Genomic DNA, 17,905 nt, shown 5'->3' on the forward strand with positions numbered 1-17,905 from the left:
AGTGCACTGGATGATACTGGAGTGCTCAGGAGGTCAGTAGAAGACACTGCGGTGTATAGGATGTCACTATGACTTGAGGGCACTGGAGTCACTAGAGGACACACACAGGGGTGCACAGGAGGTCACTAGATGACATGGTCATATTGGAGCACACTGGGGTGCACAGGTGGTCACTAGATGACATGGGGGCACTGGAGTCACTAGATGACACCGAGGAGCACCAGAGGTCCCTTGATGAGACTCGGGTGCACAGGAGGTCACTAGATGACATGAGCACACAGGGGTGCACTGGATGACACTGGGGTGCTCAAAAGGTCACTAGATTTCCCCGGGGAGCACTGGAGGTCCCTTGAGTGCATTGAGGTGCGGTGCACAGGAGGTCACTAGATGACATGAGAACAATGGAGTGCACTGGATGATACTGGAGTGCTCAGGAGGTCACTAGAAGACACTGCGGTGCATAGGATGTCACTATATGACTTGGGGGCACTGGAGTCACTAGAGAACACTGGGGTGCACAGGAGGTCACTAGATGACATGGGGGCACTGGAGTTAGTAGATGACACCGGGGAGCACCAGAGGTCCCTTGATGGGACTGGGGTGCTCAGAAGATCACTAGATGACATGGGGGCATTGGAGTCACTAGATGACACTGGGGTGCACAGAAGGTCACTTGATGAGACCGGGGGAACTGGAGTCATTAGATGACACTGGGGTGCACAGCAGGTCACAGGGGCAGATATGTATAACAGGGGGCTCAGGTAAAGCATAGCAGCCTGTTGCTTCCCAATTTGGAGCTGCACTGATTGGGAAAGCCGTTTCCTGATTGGTCAAACTGCCAATCGGGAGAGCTGTCTGAGATACACTGGGGTCATGGGACGCACAGGGGTCCCAAGGGGAAACGGGATACTCTGGATTCACCGGATGACATAGGAGCACTAGAGTGCACTAAATGACATTGGGGTACACTGGAGGTCACTTGGAGTCAGTGGATGACATGGGGGGCCACTAGAGTGCACAAAGTGACACTGGGGTGCACAGGAGGTAACTAGGTGTCAAGCTACCTTCTGATTGGCTACAGTTCTGACACTGGGTGAAACCCAGGAATTCCAAGGACTGTGCACCAGACAGGAGACCCGGCGAGGAGGTTAGTGTGCAAAAAATAAACTGACCGGGGGTTCTAACCCCTTCCGAAACTAAAAACAAGTTTTGTCTATACTTTTATTTCCAATGGTGCTTATGTAGTATAGAAGGATCTGAAGCACGGGGTTTACTCTTCCTTTGGGTTCCCCGGAGCTGTGGTCACTCCAGATTATCTCTACGCCTGATGGACTTCGTACTCCAGGAATGCAGTTCCTCAATCGTATTCCATCTGAACTGCCTGTCCCCATAGAGCTCAGCAGGGAAGCAAACAGAAGCAACGTAAACGCAGATCCGTGCATCCCACTGATTTTCCATGGAGTCTACTCCCACCCCATAGGTGCCCACACAGGTTTGGTGATCCAATTAGAAGAAGCCTTCTGATTGGTTTCCACATAGAGAGCCAGGGTTGTTCTCTGCTGCATGCTGGCATGGGAAAGGCTTTTCTTTTTAGGCTGTGGCTGTTTTTTTATTTATTTTTTAAGAAAAGGTACTGTAAGGGGAACATGTGACCTGCCCCCTTCCTCTCCCCTTGTGACAGTGCTGGGGCCTGTTGATTGGACTTTCAAGCACCCAGAACTTCCTCATGGGAGGGCAAGAAGACCACCCCCCCCCCCCCACCCAGGCCTGTGTAAGCTCAGACTTGAAGCTTACACGGGACGTCTACTCCTTGGGGAGGGCAGGTACCCTTTAAACTTCTGTAGGGGCCACAATACAGAGAACTTCGTTCCTTATCCTTGCAAGGCCAAGCCTGGGTTTAGCTGCAACAAAACAAATTTGACAGATACATTCTATAGCCGCAAGAAAGTAATCCACCCCGATCCATTTCCTAACCATTCGATTTTCTACAACGCTCCACGGATTAGAGTCGCTATTTAAATACTCTGATCCTTCTGTTTGCAGAATCTTGTACACAAGATGAAGCCCATCTCCCCCCTGCATCACCTACTCCTATCGGTGGCGCTGATCCTCGCCAGCACTTCATTTGCACACGCCCTCATCTACGCGGTAAGATAACTAATCCCTTTTATCATTATATTGGTTTTTCATACTTAGAAATGTGATCAGTGGGATGGTCTTTGATCAACTTTTTAATATTTTAAGGGGGGGGGGGGTCTGGGTTTTTTTTTTTCCTGGTGTATGAATGTCAGTATTTTTTCTCGATGTCGCAAATAATCCCCATAACGTGTCTTTACTATGTTTATTACCTATGATTGTAAGCTCCGTCTAATGGCCATAGTACCTCAATCAGGAAAATACCACATTATGGCCACTAGAAGGATCAAAGTTCAGGAAAATACCGTATTATGCCACTAGATGGAGCTGACAATCAAATTTCAGGAAGATATGGCCTTATGCCTGCTAGATGTGCCTATCGATTACATTCCAGGATAAATACCACCTTATGCCCACTAGACGGAGCTGATGATCACATTTCAGGAAGACACCGCCTAATGGCCACTAGATGGAGCTGACTAGCATATTTCAGGAAGATACCACCTTATGGCCACTAGACGGAGCTGACAAACATATTTCAGGAAGATACCACCTTATGGCCACTAGACGGAGCTGACGATCACATTTCAGGAAGATACCACCTTATGGCTACTAGATGGCGCTGACAATCAAATTTCAGCAAGATACCTCCTTATAGCCACTAGATGGAGCTGATGATCAAATTTCAGGAAGATACCACCTTATGGCCACTAGATGGACCTATCGATCACATTCCTGGATAAAATCACCTTATGGCCACTAGACAGAGCCGACCATCACATTTCAAGAAGATACCACCTTATGGCCACTAGATGGACCTGTCGATCACATTCCAGGATGATGCCACCTTATGTCCACTACATGGAGCTGATGATTACATTTCAGGAAGATCCCTCCATATAGCCACTAGATGGAGCTGACATTAAAACTTCAGGAAGATACCTCCTTATAGCCACTAGATGTAGCTGATGATAGAATTTCAGGAAGATACCACCTTATGGCCACTAGATGGACCTATCGATCACATTTCAGGACGATATCACCTTATACTAGACCAGTGTTTCTCAAATCCAGTCCTCAAGCCCCCCCCCAACAGGCTATGTTTTCAGGATTTCCCTCAGATGAAACGGCTGTGGTAATTGCTAAGGCAGTGAAACTGATCAAATCACCTGTGAAAAATAATGGAAAACCTGAAAACATGACCTGTTGGGGGGGCCTGAGGACTGGATTTGAGAAACACTGTACTAGACAGAGTTGATGATCACATTTCAGGAAGTTACCGCCTTATGGCCACTAGATGGACCTGTTGATCACATTCCAGGATGATACCCCCTTATACCCACTAGATGGAACTGATTATTACATTTCAGGAAGATACCTCCTCCTAGCCACTAGATGGAGCTGACAATCAAATTTAAGGAAGATACCTCCTTGTAGCCACTAGATGGAGCTGATGATCAAATTTCAGGAAGATACCACCTTATGGCCGCTAGATGGAGCTGATGATTACATTTCAGGAAGATACCACCGTATGGCCAATGGATGGACCTGTTGATCACATTCCAGGAAAACTTCATATTATAGCCACCAGATAGAGCTGACAAACCTATTTCATGACGATACCTCCCTTATGGCCACTAGATGAAGCTGACAATTACATTTCAGGAAAGTACAGCCTTAGGGCCACTAGATGGCGCCTTTGATCACATTTTAAGAAAATTGCACATTATAGCCACTAGATGGAGCTGACGATAAAATTTTAGGAAGATATTGCCTGATGGCCACTAGATGGCGATGATGTTTAAATTCCAGAAAGATACACTAGATGGCGGTGATGATCTCATTTCATAAAGATACTGCCTTACGGCCACTAGATGGCACTGAAGATCAAATTTCAGAAAAATACCACCTTATTGCCACTAGATGGAGCTAACGATCCCATTTCAGGTAAATACCATCTTGGGGGCCACTCCACGTCAAATTTTCTATAAATGGACCCCTAAGTGTTCTGGTATGTCACATAAACACCTCTTGCAATCCCCCCTCAACTACCTATAGCATCAGCAAGGTAAGATACCTTTTTATAGTCAACTACTGTGTATAATAATAATAATAATCATAATAATTGTTTCTATACAGTTGATGCCGATTGTTGCAGTGGGATAAGGATAAATCTTAACGCGTTTTGCAGATCATAAATCTATAAGATCACATGTTAATGACACACGACTACAACCCACACATACAAGAGAGATTTATATATATATATAATATATATATATATATAAAAATCTCTCTTGTATGTGTGGGTTGTAGTCGTGTGTCATTAACATGTGATCTTATAGATACGCCTTCCATCTCTACTGATGAAGCAGATATATGATCTGGAAAACGCGTCTAATAGATAGATAGATAATCTCAGAAACACTTTTCATACACCGAAGGGGGGGGAGGGGGGTCCCGGGGCATCAAGTTATTATAAATAAATAATATATTAATAATTATAAATAATTTGCATTTGATCTAAAGGAATGTGAATATACAGATCTAAAAAACAAAACAAAAAATAAACCATATAGAATGCATTTAATCCTCCTAGAAGTATATATGATTATAAATGATCTGCATTTACCTGCTCACCATATATATTGATCACCAAATTATCTGGTTATATTTTATAGCCATGAATGGATTATGGGGGGGGTCTCTTTAAGAAGCATTCGTTGCACGAATGTCAGAAACATTTGTGCAAACTTAGCTAAATTTCACAGTAGGTTTCTGAATAGAGTAACTTCTGTGCAATCAGCTCCACCTAGTGGGCAAAATGTGGTACAGATTAATGATATACCTCAATAAGAAAATATACCGCAGTTTGGTCACTAGATGGAGCCGATGATGCAGGAGTAAATCTATTGGCAAACGTTCTTCGGGAGCTTTGAATATCATTGACAAGTATAATACTGCATGGATAAACACATACAAGAAAGTGATTAAATAATACAAGTGCGCCATATTTACAATAAGCTTTAAAGAAAAAAGCACATAATTGAATCTGATTGCTACAAACAGCATTAATTTAGAAGTTTTTCTGTGCAAAATCGAATGTGATTCGCCTATTTTCTCTCCAGATTAAATGTTGTTCATTCATAAAAAATAAAAAAAATTCAGAAGCTTGAAAATCTGGAAATAACAACACAAATTGTAAAAAACGAATATTTCGAAAACCTGAAAATTTGAAAATCTGAAATAATAACTAACCAATATTTAACTTAACTATTTCTAACTATTAAAGAGGAAGTAAACCCTGATGAGTTTACTTCCTCTTTTTTTCCCTGCAAAGGCAAAGCATAATGGACTACTATGCATCACATAGTAGTCCATTATGTGTCACTTACCTGACACAGGAGCCAGCGAAGTCGCCGCTGTCCTCTGTAGTCCGCCGCATCCATCTTGCTGGTGGCGTCTTGCAGCTCTGCCGCTGTCATTCGGCGAAGCCGCGATGACGTCACTCCCGCGCATGCGCACGGGAATCGACAAATGCGGCAGCTCCATTCTTGGAACTGCCGCGTTCAGTGCGCCTGCGCGCCGCTGTCTACGGTGCATGCGCCGTAGACAGCGGTGCCCGTTTTCGGGCAAATATCTCCTAAACCTTAATCCTTAATCTAGGCTTACCTGTAGGTCAAAGTGGTTTGTAAGGGTTTACAACCACTTTAAATTCTGGGTATTGGAATTTCCTTTCAAATTTGGCTGTTAGTGAACGTTACAAATTTATCCAAGGTTACAAAATATCCAATATAACGAATGCCGTAGCTAAACAAATGGCACGTAACAAATTAACAATAGCAATAATAATAATAAAAACCTTTTTTTTAATTTTTTTTATTATTAATTCATTCCGTTCCATTTGTTTAGATGTGCCATTCGTTATTTCGGATAATTCATAACCTCAGAAAAATTCGTACTCGTTACATTCGCTAACAGCCAAATCTGAAAGGAAATTCCAATACCTATAATTTAATAGTTATTATTAGTTAATATTTAGAATTTTTGAATTTGCGGATTTTCTTTCTTGTTTTCGAATTTCGATCATAACAAATGACCCAGAAAAAAAAAACCCCTGAATAAAATGAAAACTAATGAATTTTTTGGTAGTGCACATGTCTACCTTTTGACCCCTTACAGGTGCCCAGTCTTTTTTTTTTTTTTTTTTTTTTTTTTTTAATTTTTTAAATTTTTTTTTTTTTTTTTTTGGTAAAGGTGAACTAACCCTTTAAACCACGTGCCCACCAGAAGGTTTTACCTCCTTCATGCTCTATAACTGCAAATTGCATGGTCATTCATAAAAAAAAAAAATTAAAAAATTAAAAAAATGGTTGGGGAAATACCGAATTATAGCCAGTAGATGGAGCTGATGATTATAGGAAATAAAAAAAAAATGCATTCCTTCTGATTGTCAGCTTCATCTAGTGGCCAAACTGCGGTATTTTCCCCAACCAACTTTTTTTTTTTTTTTTTTTTATTGGTAACCTTCGACCTGTAGAGGAAATAGAAGAACAGCAGTTTCACTGAACGTGTAGCCAAATATTTGTTTTTGTTAAAAATACACCCTTTATTGTGTGTATATTATAAGATCTTTACTTTTTTATTGTGTTGTGTTTTTTTTTGTTTTTGTCTGTAAAAACTTAAATAATAATAAAAACTTTTTTTCATATATTATATTATATTATATTATATTATATTATAATCCTCAATGTTTATATGTTTGAAGAATTACCTACCCCCACATACATGCGCTTCAATTACATGAATAATATTTTTATTGTTTAAAAAAAAAAAAAACACACACGCACACGCTAGTTCTTGCAGCTGTCTGACCCTTTTAGACTGAGGTCAGTCCTCCTTTCAGGTATACTTAGTAAAATGAGCCCACCAGTGCTAGACTGCTAGGAGAGGGAGGGGAGCTCCTCTCCTCTCAGGCTTTCAGCTGTTTGTGTAATCTAATATCTTTCACAGCAGAGTTTTTTTTTTTTTTTTTTTTTTTTTTTTTTTTAGGTTTTATAAAAGATTTGCTGTGTCTGACAGCACAGCTGCCACAAATAATCTCCGTAATGTTTTTATTTTTAATTTTTTTTCCTATGATCACCAACTCTATCTATTGGCTGTTATGCTGTATTTTCCTGAAATACGTCAATCAGGAAAATAATGTATTATGGCCACTAGATGGAGCTGGTGATCATAGGAAATTAGTACGTTAGCCATATTACATTACAAAGATTATTTGCGTCAGCTGTGCAACTGCTAATAATTTTTTATAATTTGACTTCTAAATGACTGAATTGTCTTTTCTCTATTTTTTATTTTTTTTTGTTTTTGTTTGTCTCAGTACTCGGAGAAAAATACGACAGAGCCTCAAGCATTTGATGACCTTCCAGCACAATTTGGGCTCAGTTTGCCCATTGAAGGACTACGGGTGAGTACTCCCAGAGTTTTGTACCCTCTGTCTAGACATGTGCAATTCGTTTTGTTCCGAATTCGGTTTTTAACGAATTTCGACATATTAATTTATTCGGAAATATCCAAAATTAACAAAAACCCTGTTTTTAACCAATTTTCCCGAATATTTGGAAATCTGAAACTTCGCAAATTTGAAAAACCGAAAATAAGAACGCAAGTAATAAAGAACGAATATTCGAAAAACCTAAAAATTCGAAAATCTGAAATAACTAATAACTGTTTCTAACTGTTAAAATATAGGTATTGGAATTGGCTTTCAAATTTGAAAGGAAATTCCAATACCTAAAATTTAATAGTTATTATTAGTTAATATTTAGAATTTTTGAGTTTTCAGATTTTTCTTTCTTATTTTCGGATTTAAGAATTTTGATCATAACAGATGACCCGGGAAAAAAAAAAAAGATTAAAACGAAAATTAACAAATTTTTCGGCAGTGCTAATGTCTACCTCTGACCCCTTGCCTGCATGGGCAGTTTTTTTTTTTGGTAAAGGTGAACTAGTCCTTTAACTACGTGACCACCAGAAGTTTTTACCCCCTTCATGCTAAAACAATTTTTTGCTATTTCGCATTCTATAATTGGCAATTGTGTGGTCATGTAACACTGTACGCAAATTAAATGTATATATTTTTTTTTGGTGGTATTTGATCACCACTGGGTTTTTTTATTTAAATAAAAAAATAGATTTAACATTTTGAAAAAATAAATATTTTTTTCTACTTTCTGTTTATAAAACTTATCCACTAAAATAAAATAAAATGTCTTCATAAATTTAGGCCAAAAATGACTGTGATAGGGTGGAGAGAAATCTGTAGGAATCTTGGTTGAATGGGTTCAGTAGGACTTTGGTTCCCCCAGTCTATGCTGATTTTTAGGACCATCTTGATGTTCTGCTTCTTTGTTGGCCACTCAAGATCTTCATCTCAAAGGATTAGTGTCCACTCCATCTGAAATTTTAAAGTAATGAGACCAGACAACATCATTTCAATATTTTGTAGTCCAGTTTAGCATTAGATTATATTCACACCGAGGCCATGGAAAAAGGCCAGCTCTCATCTACAGTGTCCAACATACTGAGCTCTGGGCTATTTAGGTTGCCATGACATGCCTCCATGCCCTCCAGCCCTGGTGACAACCATATTTGTACTGCCATGACATGCCTCCATGCCCTCCCATCCTAGTGACAACCATATTTGGGCTGCCATGACATGCCTCCTATCCTAATGACAACCATATTTGAACTGCCATTACATGCTTCTATGCCCTCCCATCCTGGTGACAACCACATTTGGACTGCCATGACCTGCCTCCTGTCCTGGTGACAACCACATTTGGACTGCCATGACCTGCCTCCTGTCCTGGTGACAACCATGTTTGGGCTACCATGATATGCCTCCTATCCTAATGACAACCATATTTGAACTGCCATTACATGCTTCTATGCCCTCCCATCCTGGTGACAACCACATTTGGACTGCCATGACCTGCCTCCTGTCCTGGTGACAACCACATTTGGACTGCCATGACCTGCCTCCTGTCCTGGTGACAACCACGTTTGGGCTACCATGACATGCCTCCTGTCCTGGTGACAACCATGTTTGGGCTACCATGACATGCCTCCTGTTCTGGTGGCAACCATATTTGGGCTGCCATGACATGCCTCCTGTTCTGGTGGCAACCATATTTGAGCTGCCATGACACGCCTCCATGCACACCTATCCTGGTGACAACCATATTTGGGTTGCCATGACATGGCTCCTGTCCTGGTGACAACCATATTTGGGTTGCCATGACATGGCTCCTGTTCTGGGGACAACCATATTTGGGCTGCCATGACATGCCTCCTATCCTAATGACAACCATATTTGAACTGCCATTACATGCTTCTATGCCCTCCCATCCTGGTGACAACCACATTTGGACTGCCATGACCTGCCTCCTGTCCTGGTGACAACCATGTTTGGGCTACCATGATATGCCTCCTATCCTAATGACAACCATATTTGAACTGCCATTACATGCTTCTATGCCCTCCCATCCTGGTGACAACCACATTTGGACTGCCATGACCTGCCTCCTGTCCTGGTGACAACCACATTTGGACTGCCATGACCTGCCTCCTGTCCTGGTGACAACCATGTTTGGGCTACCATGACATGCCTCCTATCCTAATGACAACCATATTTGAACTGCCATTACATGCTTCTATGCCCTCCCATCCTGGTGACAACCACATTTGGACTGCCATGACCTGCCTCCTGTCCTGGTGACAACCACATTTGGACTGCCATGACCTGCCTCCTGTCCTGGTGACAACCATGTTTGGGCTACCATGACATGCCTCCTATCCTAATGACAACCATATTTGAACTGCCATTACATGCTTCTATGCCCTCCCATCCTGGTGACAACCACATTTGGACTGCCATGACCTGCCTCCTGTCCTGGTGACAACCACATTTGGACTGCCATGACCTGCCTCCTGTCCTGGTGACAACCATGTTTGGGCTACCATGACATGCCTCCTGTCCTGGTGACAACCATGTTTGGGCTACCATGACATGCCTCCTGTTCTGGTGGCAACCATATTTGGGCTGCCATGACATGCCTCCTGTTCTGGTGGCAACCATATTTGAGCTGCCATGACACGCCTCCATGCACACCTATCCTGGTGACAACCATATTTGGGTTGCCATGACATGGCTCCTGTCCTGGTGACAACCATATTTGGGTTGCCATGACATGGCTCCTGTTCTGGGGACAACCATATTTGGGCTGCCATGACATGCCTCCTATCCTAATGACAACCATATTTGAACTGCCATTACATGCTTCTATGCCCTCCCATCCTGGTGACAACCACATTTGGACTGCCATGACCTGCCTCCTGTTCTGGTGGCAACCATATTTGGGCTGCCATGACACGCCTCCATGACCTCCTGTCCTGGTGACAACCATATTTGGGCTGCCATGACCTGCCTCCTGTCCTGGTGACAACCATGTTTGGGCTGCCATGACACGCCTCCATGCCCTCCTGTCCTGGTGACAACCATATTTGGGCTACCATGACATACCTCATTGCCTTTCTGTCTTGGTGACAACTCCCTTCATCCCACTACTTGTGCCAGGAACATAGAAAAAAAAAATCTATTCATTGGGGTTACAGACCAACAACAAGAACCTGGCAAAATGTTTAACTCTTCTCCACCCTATCCAAAACTAAAAAAAAATGTCTGGAGTTGGACTTTAAAAGGTTGGTGCTTTATTGCTGTCCCATACAATTGGTCACGAGGCATGATACTCGATGACCAAGCACAGGAAATGCACGGGGGAAGCAGTTACAGCTATGGACCTATACCATCCCCACGTGGTTCTCCAGGAAACGTTTTAGAAAGGCCTTTCTCAATCTTTTTACCACATTTTGAACTTATTTTTAGGTCTCGGGGAACCCTTGCTAAAGTGAATTCATCAGTGATCCGTGAAAAAAATGCTTCTTAGATTGCTGGTCAGCAGAAAGAATGCAACCGCTATGGATGGCTAAAAAGATCATTGGCTTCATGCAACTGGGTCTACCAAGTGGCATTAATCCCGGGACTATGTAGGCACCATCAAATGGGAGGCCAATCGGCCATATCTCGAGGAACCCCTAGCAACCTCTGGAGGAACCCTTGGGTTGAGAGTAACTGATCTAGAAAGTAACTGTGGCTGTCCTGGCTATAAGTTTATCACATGGCAGCTATGGTTTAGGATCCAGCCATGGCCTCTCCTGGCACCCCCAGCCCATGCTGATTTTTAGCTGGTAGGAGAGGAGCCCATCAATATCTTTTACTCACATAGCCCATCCCTTTTCTTTTTAGTCCACCCTAAATATTCCAGAGATCTTAGTTGGTGTAAATCCCAGGAGTTCGTGAGTTTCATGTGATCATGCCACCACCACCACATCTGCCAACAATCCGTCCATGGTCAAATTTGATCACGATCGTGCATTATTTCTTATACAGTTTTTCCCAGTCAACATGAACCAAAACTTTTTGAACACGTCTGCATGCTTTATGAGTTGCAGCCATATGAAACACAGTAAGGGTGCAACTACAGGGGTCTCAAGGGTCCCAATTTGCGACCCGGCCCCATGCTCCAGGGCCCTCCTAGATAGGAGGGGTGGCGGAGATGGCATATAGAGGAACCGATGCTCTCCATCTTCCTCCTGCAGCTGCTGAAAACCAGTGTCTCCTCCTCCCACCTGCAGGCATTCAGCGGCTGCAGAAGGAAGATGGAGGGCATCGATTTCTCTATCTGCCACCCCTCCTTTCCTGCTGTCCCTGGGCCCCTCTTGTCCCTCCGCAGCGCTAACGCCCCCCCCCCCCCCACCCCCACCCAACTCCCTTTACTCAATAAATTTGGGCTGTATCTATGTCTCTCTGGGACTTTCTACAGGTAAATTAAGGACCTAAAGTGATTTTGTTTGAGGTAGTAGTGCTGGTTTGCATGCAGTCAGAGGCGTCCCGTGTTGAAAAAGGAGATTCATTTTTAATAACAAAATCCAGAATCTATTGGGTGATGCTGAATTTTTTTCATTGCTTTTCCTGTACAGGGCTATATCATCCAAGCCATGCCGGAAAATGGCTGTGAGCCCATCCAACCTCCACCCATAAGAGATAACAAGACTGTATTCTTTGCTCTGATCCGCAGATTTGACTGCAACTTTGATATCAAGGTGAGTCAACCAAAGAGAAGACAAAAAATGTCACCGATTCAACCATGGAGGTCAACAGAAGGAGCTATGAGTCTGTCCTCCTCCTGCAGGTTGACACATATAGGGTCTGTTCTCCTCCTGCAGGAGTAGTAATGTGATATTATTTTTTTTTTTTTGCCCTCTAGGTGCTAAATGCCCAGCAGGCAGGATATGATGCTGCTATTGTTCATAATGTGGGTTCAGACAAGCTCCTGAACATGGCATGGAATGACGGTAAGTGTCACGGGGTACCTGCAGCTATCATGGCCTTTTTTATTCCATGTGTAGGTTGCTTTACTGCCCAGTAGACCAACAAAAACGCATAAAAATAGGGCATATAGTTAACATAGCTTTACTGCCCAGTGCACATGTTCTACAGTGGTAAGGGGCTAACAGGCCTCATGCGGTTGTCATGTCCCCTCCTCCGCAGCTGCCTTTAGTGGATAGTCAGTCTGGGGTAAGTGAAAATGAATTGGGAGCCGCATATGAAGCAGTGAAATGTAGTTCTGGGTGGATTGTCGTGCAGTTTTCCTGAACAGAATGAGTGAATGCAGGAACTGTCAATTAAGTCGGCAGCTGTTGCCCTTGTTAGGCAGCCCTCTTGCCGAAGTGTCCAAGGTGGCTGCCTTTTCCGAATTGCTCTCGGCCCAGACCTGGTGGTATGCCTATGGTGAGTTGATTGTGGGAAGCTTGGCAGACCTTCCCAGCACTCGCCTCTTTGGGGAACAAATAGAAACCGGACAAGAAAAGATCCAAATCGGCCAACTGACTCTCCTTGAGAAGACCAAGGCAAGGGATGTCCACCATGGTCACGTGGGCCTTAGTCCTATAAAAACCCCTCCCTGATTCAAGTGGACAAACCTTCTGTGATGACCTGGAATTGTCAAATGCAGCATTCTTGTGACCAGAATTCATTGCAGGCGCCGTGTGCAGTTGACTTGCATTTGAGATGATTCAGCTGTCTTTTGCATTCCTAGAAATGTCTCAGAAGTGATAGATGGAGGTCTGGCGGCAGGGTGACATGGTGGATGTTAGTTACTAGTAGCAACCAAGCGCTACATTTTGGAGGTCCCCCCGAGATCAGCCTTCACGGTTAACCTGCTGGCTGTCGCCCTTAGCAATTGTTAAAAGCCAGGGGAGACTTTGCCTGTTTTGCCAAGTGTGGGGTATAACAAGGAAAGGACTGTGTGTTTGTGGCTTCTGCCACGTGCTGTTGCCCATAGCAACCAAATCCAAGCTTGTTACTAAGTGCCATTGTCCATAGCAACAGTCCATGATCATCGCTGCCATCACGCCTCTGCACCCAGTTGCCTCAATGGACACTTACATCAGTAATAAGCCCTGCAACCAGTGACTGTTAACAAGTACTATTACCCGTGGCAACCACGGTGATCGATCGCGCTCATGGATTGCAAATATGCCCAGCGCTCTGCGTGGCGCGGGCATTGCACATTGCTTTGCAGAAACTTTGAACTTACCTTTTAGAATCCTGCTTAACACAGTAAAGGGAGTGAGAATGTCTGTCTGCTGTTGCCCCTAGTAATGGAACGCAACCAGGGGGTGTCTATGATGGGAAGTTGCACGGTCAGTCCCACACAGTAGGATATTACAGGAGAGACTTTACTGTGCCAATGGTGATCGCTGTATAGTTTGCCTGCCTTCAGTTTCCAGCTTCTGTGATGCAGTTTCTAAAACGACATGCATGGGCAGTGCCTGCAATTCATCAGCGCCTGCCACCAGGTGTCACTACAGCTTACACTGTCTGAAGCCTGCTTACAGTTCCTCGCACGCTTAACGGAGTTACGCCCCAGCGGAGAACAGTGAAGGAGACCAGCGTACTGCATGCTACACAAGGCTGCTGAAGATGCCGGTCTAAAGATGCCCGCTGTGCAGTGGTCACCTGAAATGCAGGACCGGACACTGATTGATACCGGCGTTCGGCAGGAACTTTGTGGAGGACTTGTCTTGGGGGAAGCTCCAGTGAGGAGGAGTGGGAGAAAGGAGACTCTCTTTCTACAGGGATCCATTCAGAGGCCATGGAAGAACCACAGCCCCCAATATGGACCCCAGTTTCCAACAGCAGACTCTTTGTAAGTCAACCTTCCACTACCCAGACCAGAGTACCCACCTATAGGCAATGGGTAATAAAGGCCCAGGATTCCTGTGTCTTGCCCAGCAAAGGAAAGCCTAAGGAGCTGCCAAGACTCTCTCGCTTCCAGAGGGAGATTCAACGCAGGGTTGCTTTGGAGTGGGTCTTGAATACCCGTATGTCCCGTAAGGGGAACAAAAGGATACCAAATGGGTACCAACAGGCTTGGAAACAAATGAGAAAGTAGCGAAAAAATTGTTTATTAATGAAAAATACATAGTATCATAACAGTGTTCAAAATAGATAAAAATCAAATAAAATGATACATTTTGTACATTGAACCCTTGTGCATCGCGTCTACGTGTTTCGCCGTAAAGGCTTCCTCAGGACATGAAAAAAAGGTTCAAAGACGTAACAAGAAAGCGCAGAATAAATCTCACTATCTTCAAATGGGCTGCGCCTCAAGTACAAATATCACGGCAACCGGGACAAGTCCGAATATGTGCACAGCGTCGGGCTGTCTCCCAGGGGCATGTCTTTGTTTCATTACACATATAGCATAAAGCCCAGATTCCCATCCAAGTGGAGCTTAGCAGATACTGATAATCATAGGTACCCCAGTCAGCATCTTTGGCTGCTGACGATGCTGACTGGGGTACCTATTTATTATAAGTATCTGCTAAGCTCCACTTGGATGGGAATCTGGGCTTTATAGGCTGTTCCTGCTGATGTTACAATGTGGAATGAGACTTTTCTGCCCCTGCTATAAGCAACTATTAGCTATTTTCTTGAACGTACGCACCGGCGGCACCCACGCGATGGCAGGACGGCATATAAAAATGGACTGTACCTGTACGCTAATATGCCTGCCTGTGCCATTCTGCCGACGGTAATCGGCGTGCGCTGGTCAGGAACTAGTTTTTGCTACCTACCCTTCAGGAGGGGCCCCCACCGAGGCGAAAGAAAAGGTTTTCATTGCCACCAACTGCATGTATGTCTGGCCGTGCTCTTCAGGAGGTTCCTTTAGACCCCCTCCTGAGTGAGTGACAGCAGACAGGAATGCCAGGGATGTGACGGCTGTCCGTCTCCACCGTGGGAGCAGATAAAGACCTGCGATAGGCAGAGTATTCTTCCTGAGGGAGCAATGCTCTGGATTCACTTGTATGTACCTAGCTGCAGGGACCTGTAGTTAGGATGTCTCCCAAATTGTACAGTGTAAATATGTGAACAGATTGTGCATATTCTATTTTGTACCTTATTTATTTGTGCATAGCCCTGTCTGAAGTTTTTCGGCCTTTCCCCCCATCAAACTTGTATTTTGGGATGCCTTTTACTCCTGGGCCCAGGAGCCATTTTTGTAAAAAGTTCAATTTTGTTTTTTTCCCCACAGCTGGGGACCAGCTGTACATTGGTAGGGGGTGAATGTAGAGCCCTCTCCCATAGGTAGGTGCTAAGAGTAAGGATTTTGTAAAGGGAAACTGGCAGCGCGGGGTAAATTTGAGCAGGCCTATGCTTCAGGTTATGCCTGCTTATTTTTATCTGGGGGGGCAGGGAGTGGTTAGTGCAGCAGTGGGCGTGACCGCCTGTGCTTTAGTTCTGGGGCACCTCCCCTGCTTCCAGGAAGAATGATCCGGGAGAGGGGCAGGGCCTGGGACTGGAGTGGCAGGCAGCTCATGTGAGGAGCCCTGACCAATCCCCAACTGGAATTGGCAGCTTCATCTTTACATGGTCATGGATGAAGTGTTCTGGAGCAGAGGGACTGGAGAAGCTGCCGGAACGTACGTCCAGTTAAAAGTTCTCCATCATGGACTTGGGTCATGGGGAACGTTGGTGAGTGGACCACAGTGGAGTTCTGGATGAGGCATGCCAAGGGAGCAGGGGTGCGAGGCCAGAGAAGAGACTGGGGACAGTGTCAACTCGCTGCGGCCTGAGGGCACAGGGTTTGCAGGCCGGACCCAATAAACAAAACAAAACAACGCAAATGACTGTTCACTGTCTCAGAAGGGATAGATGGAGGTCTGGCAGCAGGATGACATGGTGGTTGTTGGTTACTAGTAGCAACCAAGTGCTACAGGTGAGATATGCAAAGTACCACTGTCATCATCATGCCAGGATGGTGGAGGGTCCTCCATGATGGTGCTGGCAGTAGTCATGAGACGATGGTCTGATAGCTCCTACACCTTTGTTATAAGGGAGGTCTCTGTCTGTGGTCATTCTGATCTGGAATGTTAGTTCTTGCCTGCAATGAAAGAACTTTCAGCTATTGATGGTTGTTTAGCAGAGAGCTGCTGTCATGTCCATCCCCATAGAGCACCGGAGGATGTATCACACTTTTATACTCTGCCCTTCCTGTGGTACCACTCTCACGGTCTTTATTTGTCTCCTGTCTAGAGCACATCCGCCTCGAGATCTCCATTTCCTCTGTGTTCATCGGGGCAACCGCTGGCCGGATCCTGCTGGAGGAATTCACCTACTTTGACAAGTAAGGAACTTTGGACACCCATGGTCTGGCTACACAGAATGCTTGGGATTGATCGCCATCATTCTGCTTGGGATTGATCGCCATCATTCTGCTTGGGATTGATCGCCATCATTCTGCTTGGGATTGATCGCCATCATTCTGCTTGGGATTGATCGCCATCATTCCTGCTTGGGATTGATCGCCATCATTCTGCTTGGGATTGATCGCCATCTTTCTGCTTGGGATTGATCTCCATCATTCTGCTTGGGATTGATCTCCACCATTCTCCTTTTTGATTCTCTCTTTGTCTGCTTTTCCCTCATTCCTGCATTCTCTCCCTCCCTGTCTATTGGTGTCCCCTTCACTCCTCTCCCTTCTCTACATCTTCTCATCTCGGTGTATTGCTCCATTTCCCTTCACCCTCTCTTTTCATTGCCCTTACCATTTCCTCTCTCTTTATTTCCATCTCTTGGGGCAAAACCTTTTTTTACTTTTCCTGGTTTTTTTCTTTTTTCTTTTCTCTTTCTTTTTCTATCTCTATTACCTGGGACCATCAAATCGTTCTTTTCCCTATTTCAATTAATTTCCCAATAGTTCTGTTCCTCTAGTTTTTGTCTCTGTCTCTCACGTTCCCTCGCTCTCTATCACCTGGCATCAGTCAATCGTTCGTTCTTTCCCTATAATTCTCCTCCTCTATTTTTGTTCTTTTCTCTCTTTCTCGCTCTCCTTCTCTTTTTCTCACTCTCCCTCCCTCTTTCTTGCTCTCTCGCTCTCCCTCTTTCTTTCTTGCTCTCTCGCTCTCCCTCTTTCTTTCTTGCTCTCTCGCTCTCCCTCTTTCTTTCTTGCTCTCTCGCTCTCCCTCTTTCTTTCTTGCTCTCTCGCTCTCCCTCTTTCTTGGGCACTCTCTTACACGCACACGCTCTCTCTTGTTCTCGCTCTCTCCCCTATGTTCTCCGCTCTCTCTTTTTCTCTCT

At 44.4% G+C, this 17,905-nt stretch overlaps 1 protein-coding gene across 1 annotated transcript in view; it reads left to right on the forward strand.

Moving 5' to 3' along the window:
- RNF167 (ring finger protein 167) overlaps positions 1–17,905 on the forward strand; it is a gene marked incomplete in the record, with an annotated part of 45,989 nt that overhangs the window by 6,351 nt on the left and 21,733 nt on the right. Inside the window, 5 exon segments of the mRNA XM_077470841.1 lie at positions 2,044–2,148; positions 7,520–7,606; positions 12,241–12,363; positions 12,528–12,615; positions 16,862–16,952. Coding sequence (XP_077326967.1) covers positions 2,059–2,148; positions 7,520–7,606; positions 12,241–12,363; positions 12,528–12,615; positions 16,862–16,952 — 479 coding nt within the window.

The sequence above is a fragment of the Lithobates pipiens genome, unplaced genomic scaffold, assembly GCF_037356315.1.
Source record: "Lithobates pipiens isolate NorthernLeopardFrog02 unplaced genomic scaffold, aLitPip1_a1.2 Scaffold_8, whole genome shotgun sequence".
Lineage (NCBI taxonomy): Eukaryota > Metazoa > Chordata > Amphibia > Anura > Ranidae > Lithobates > Lithobates pipiens.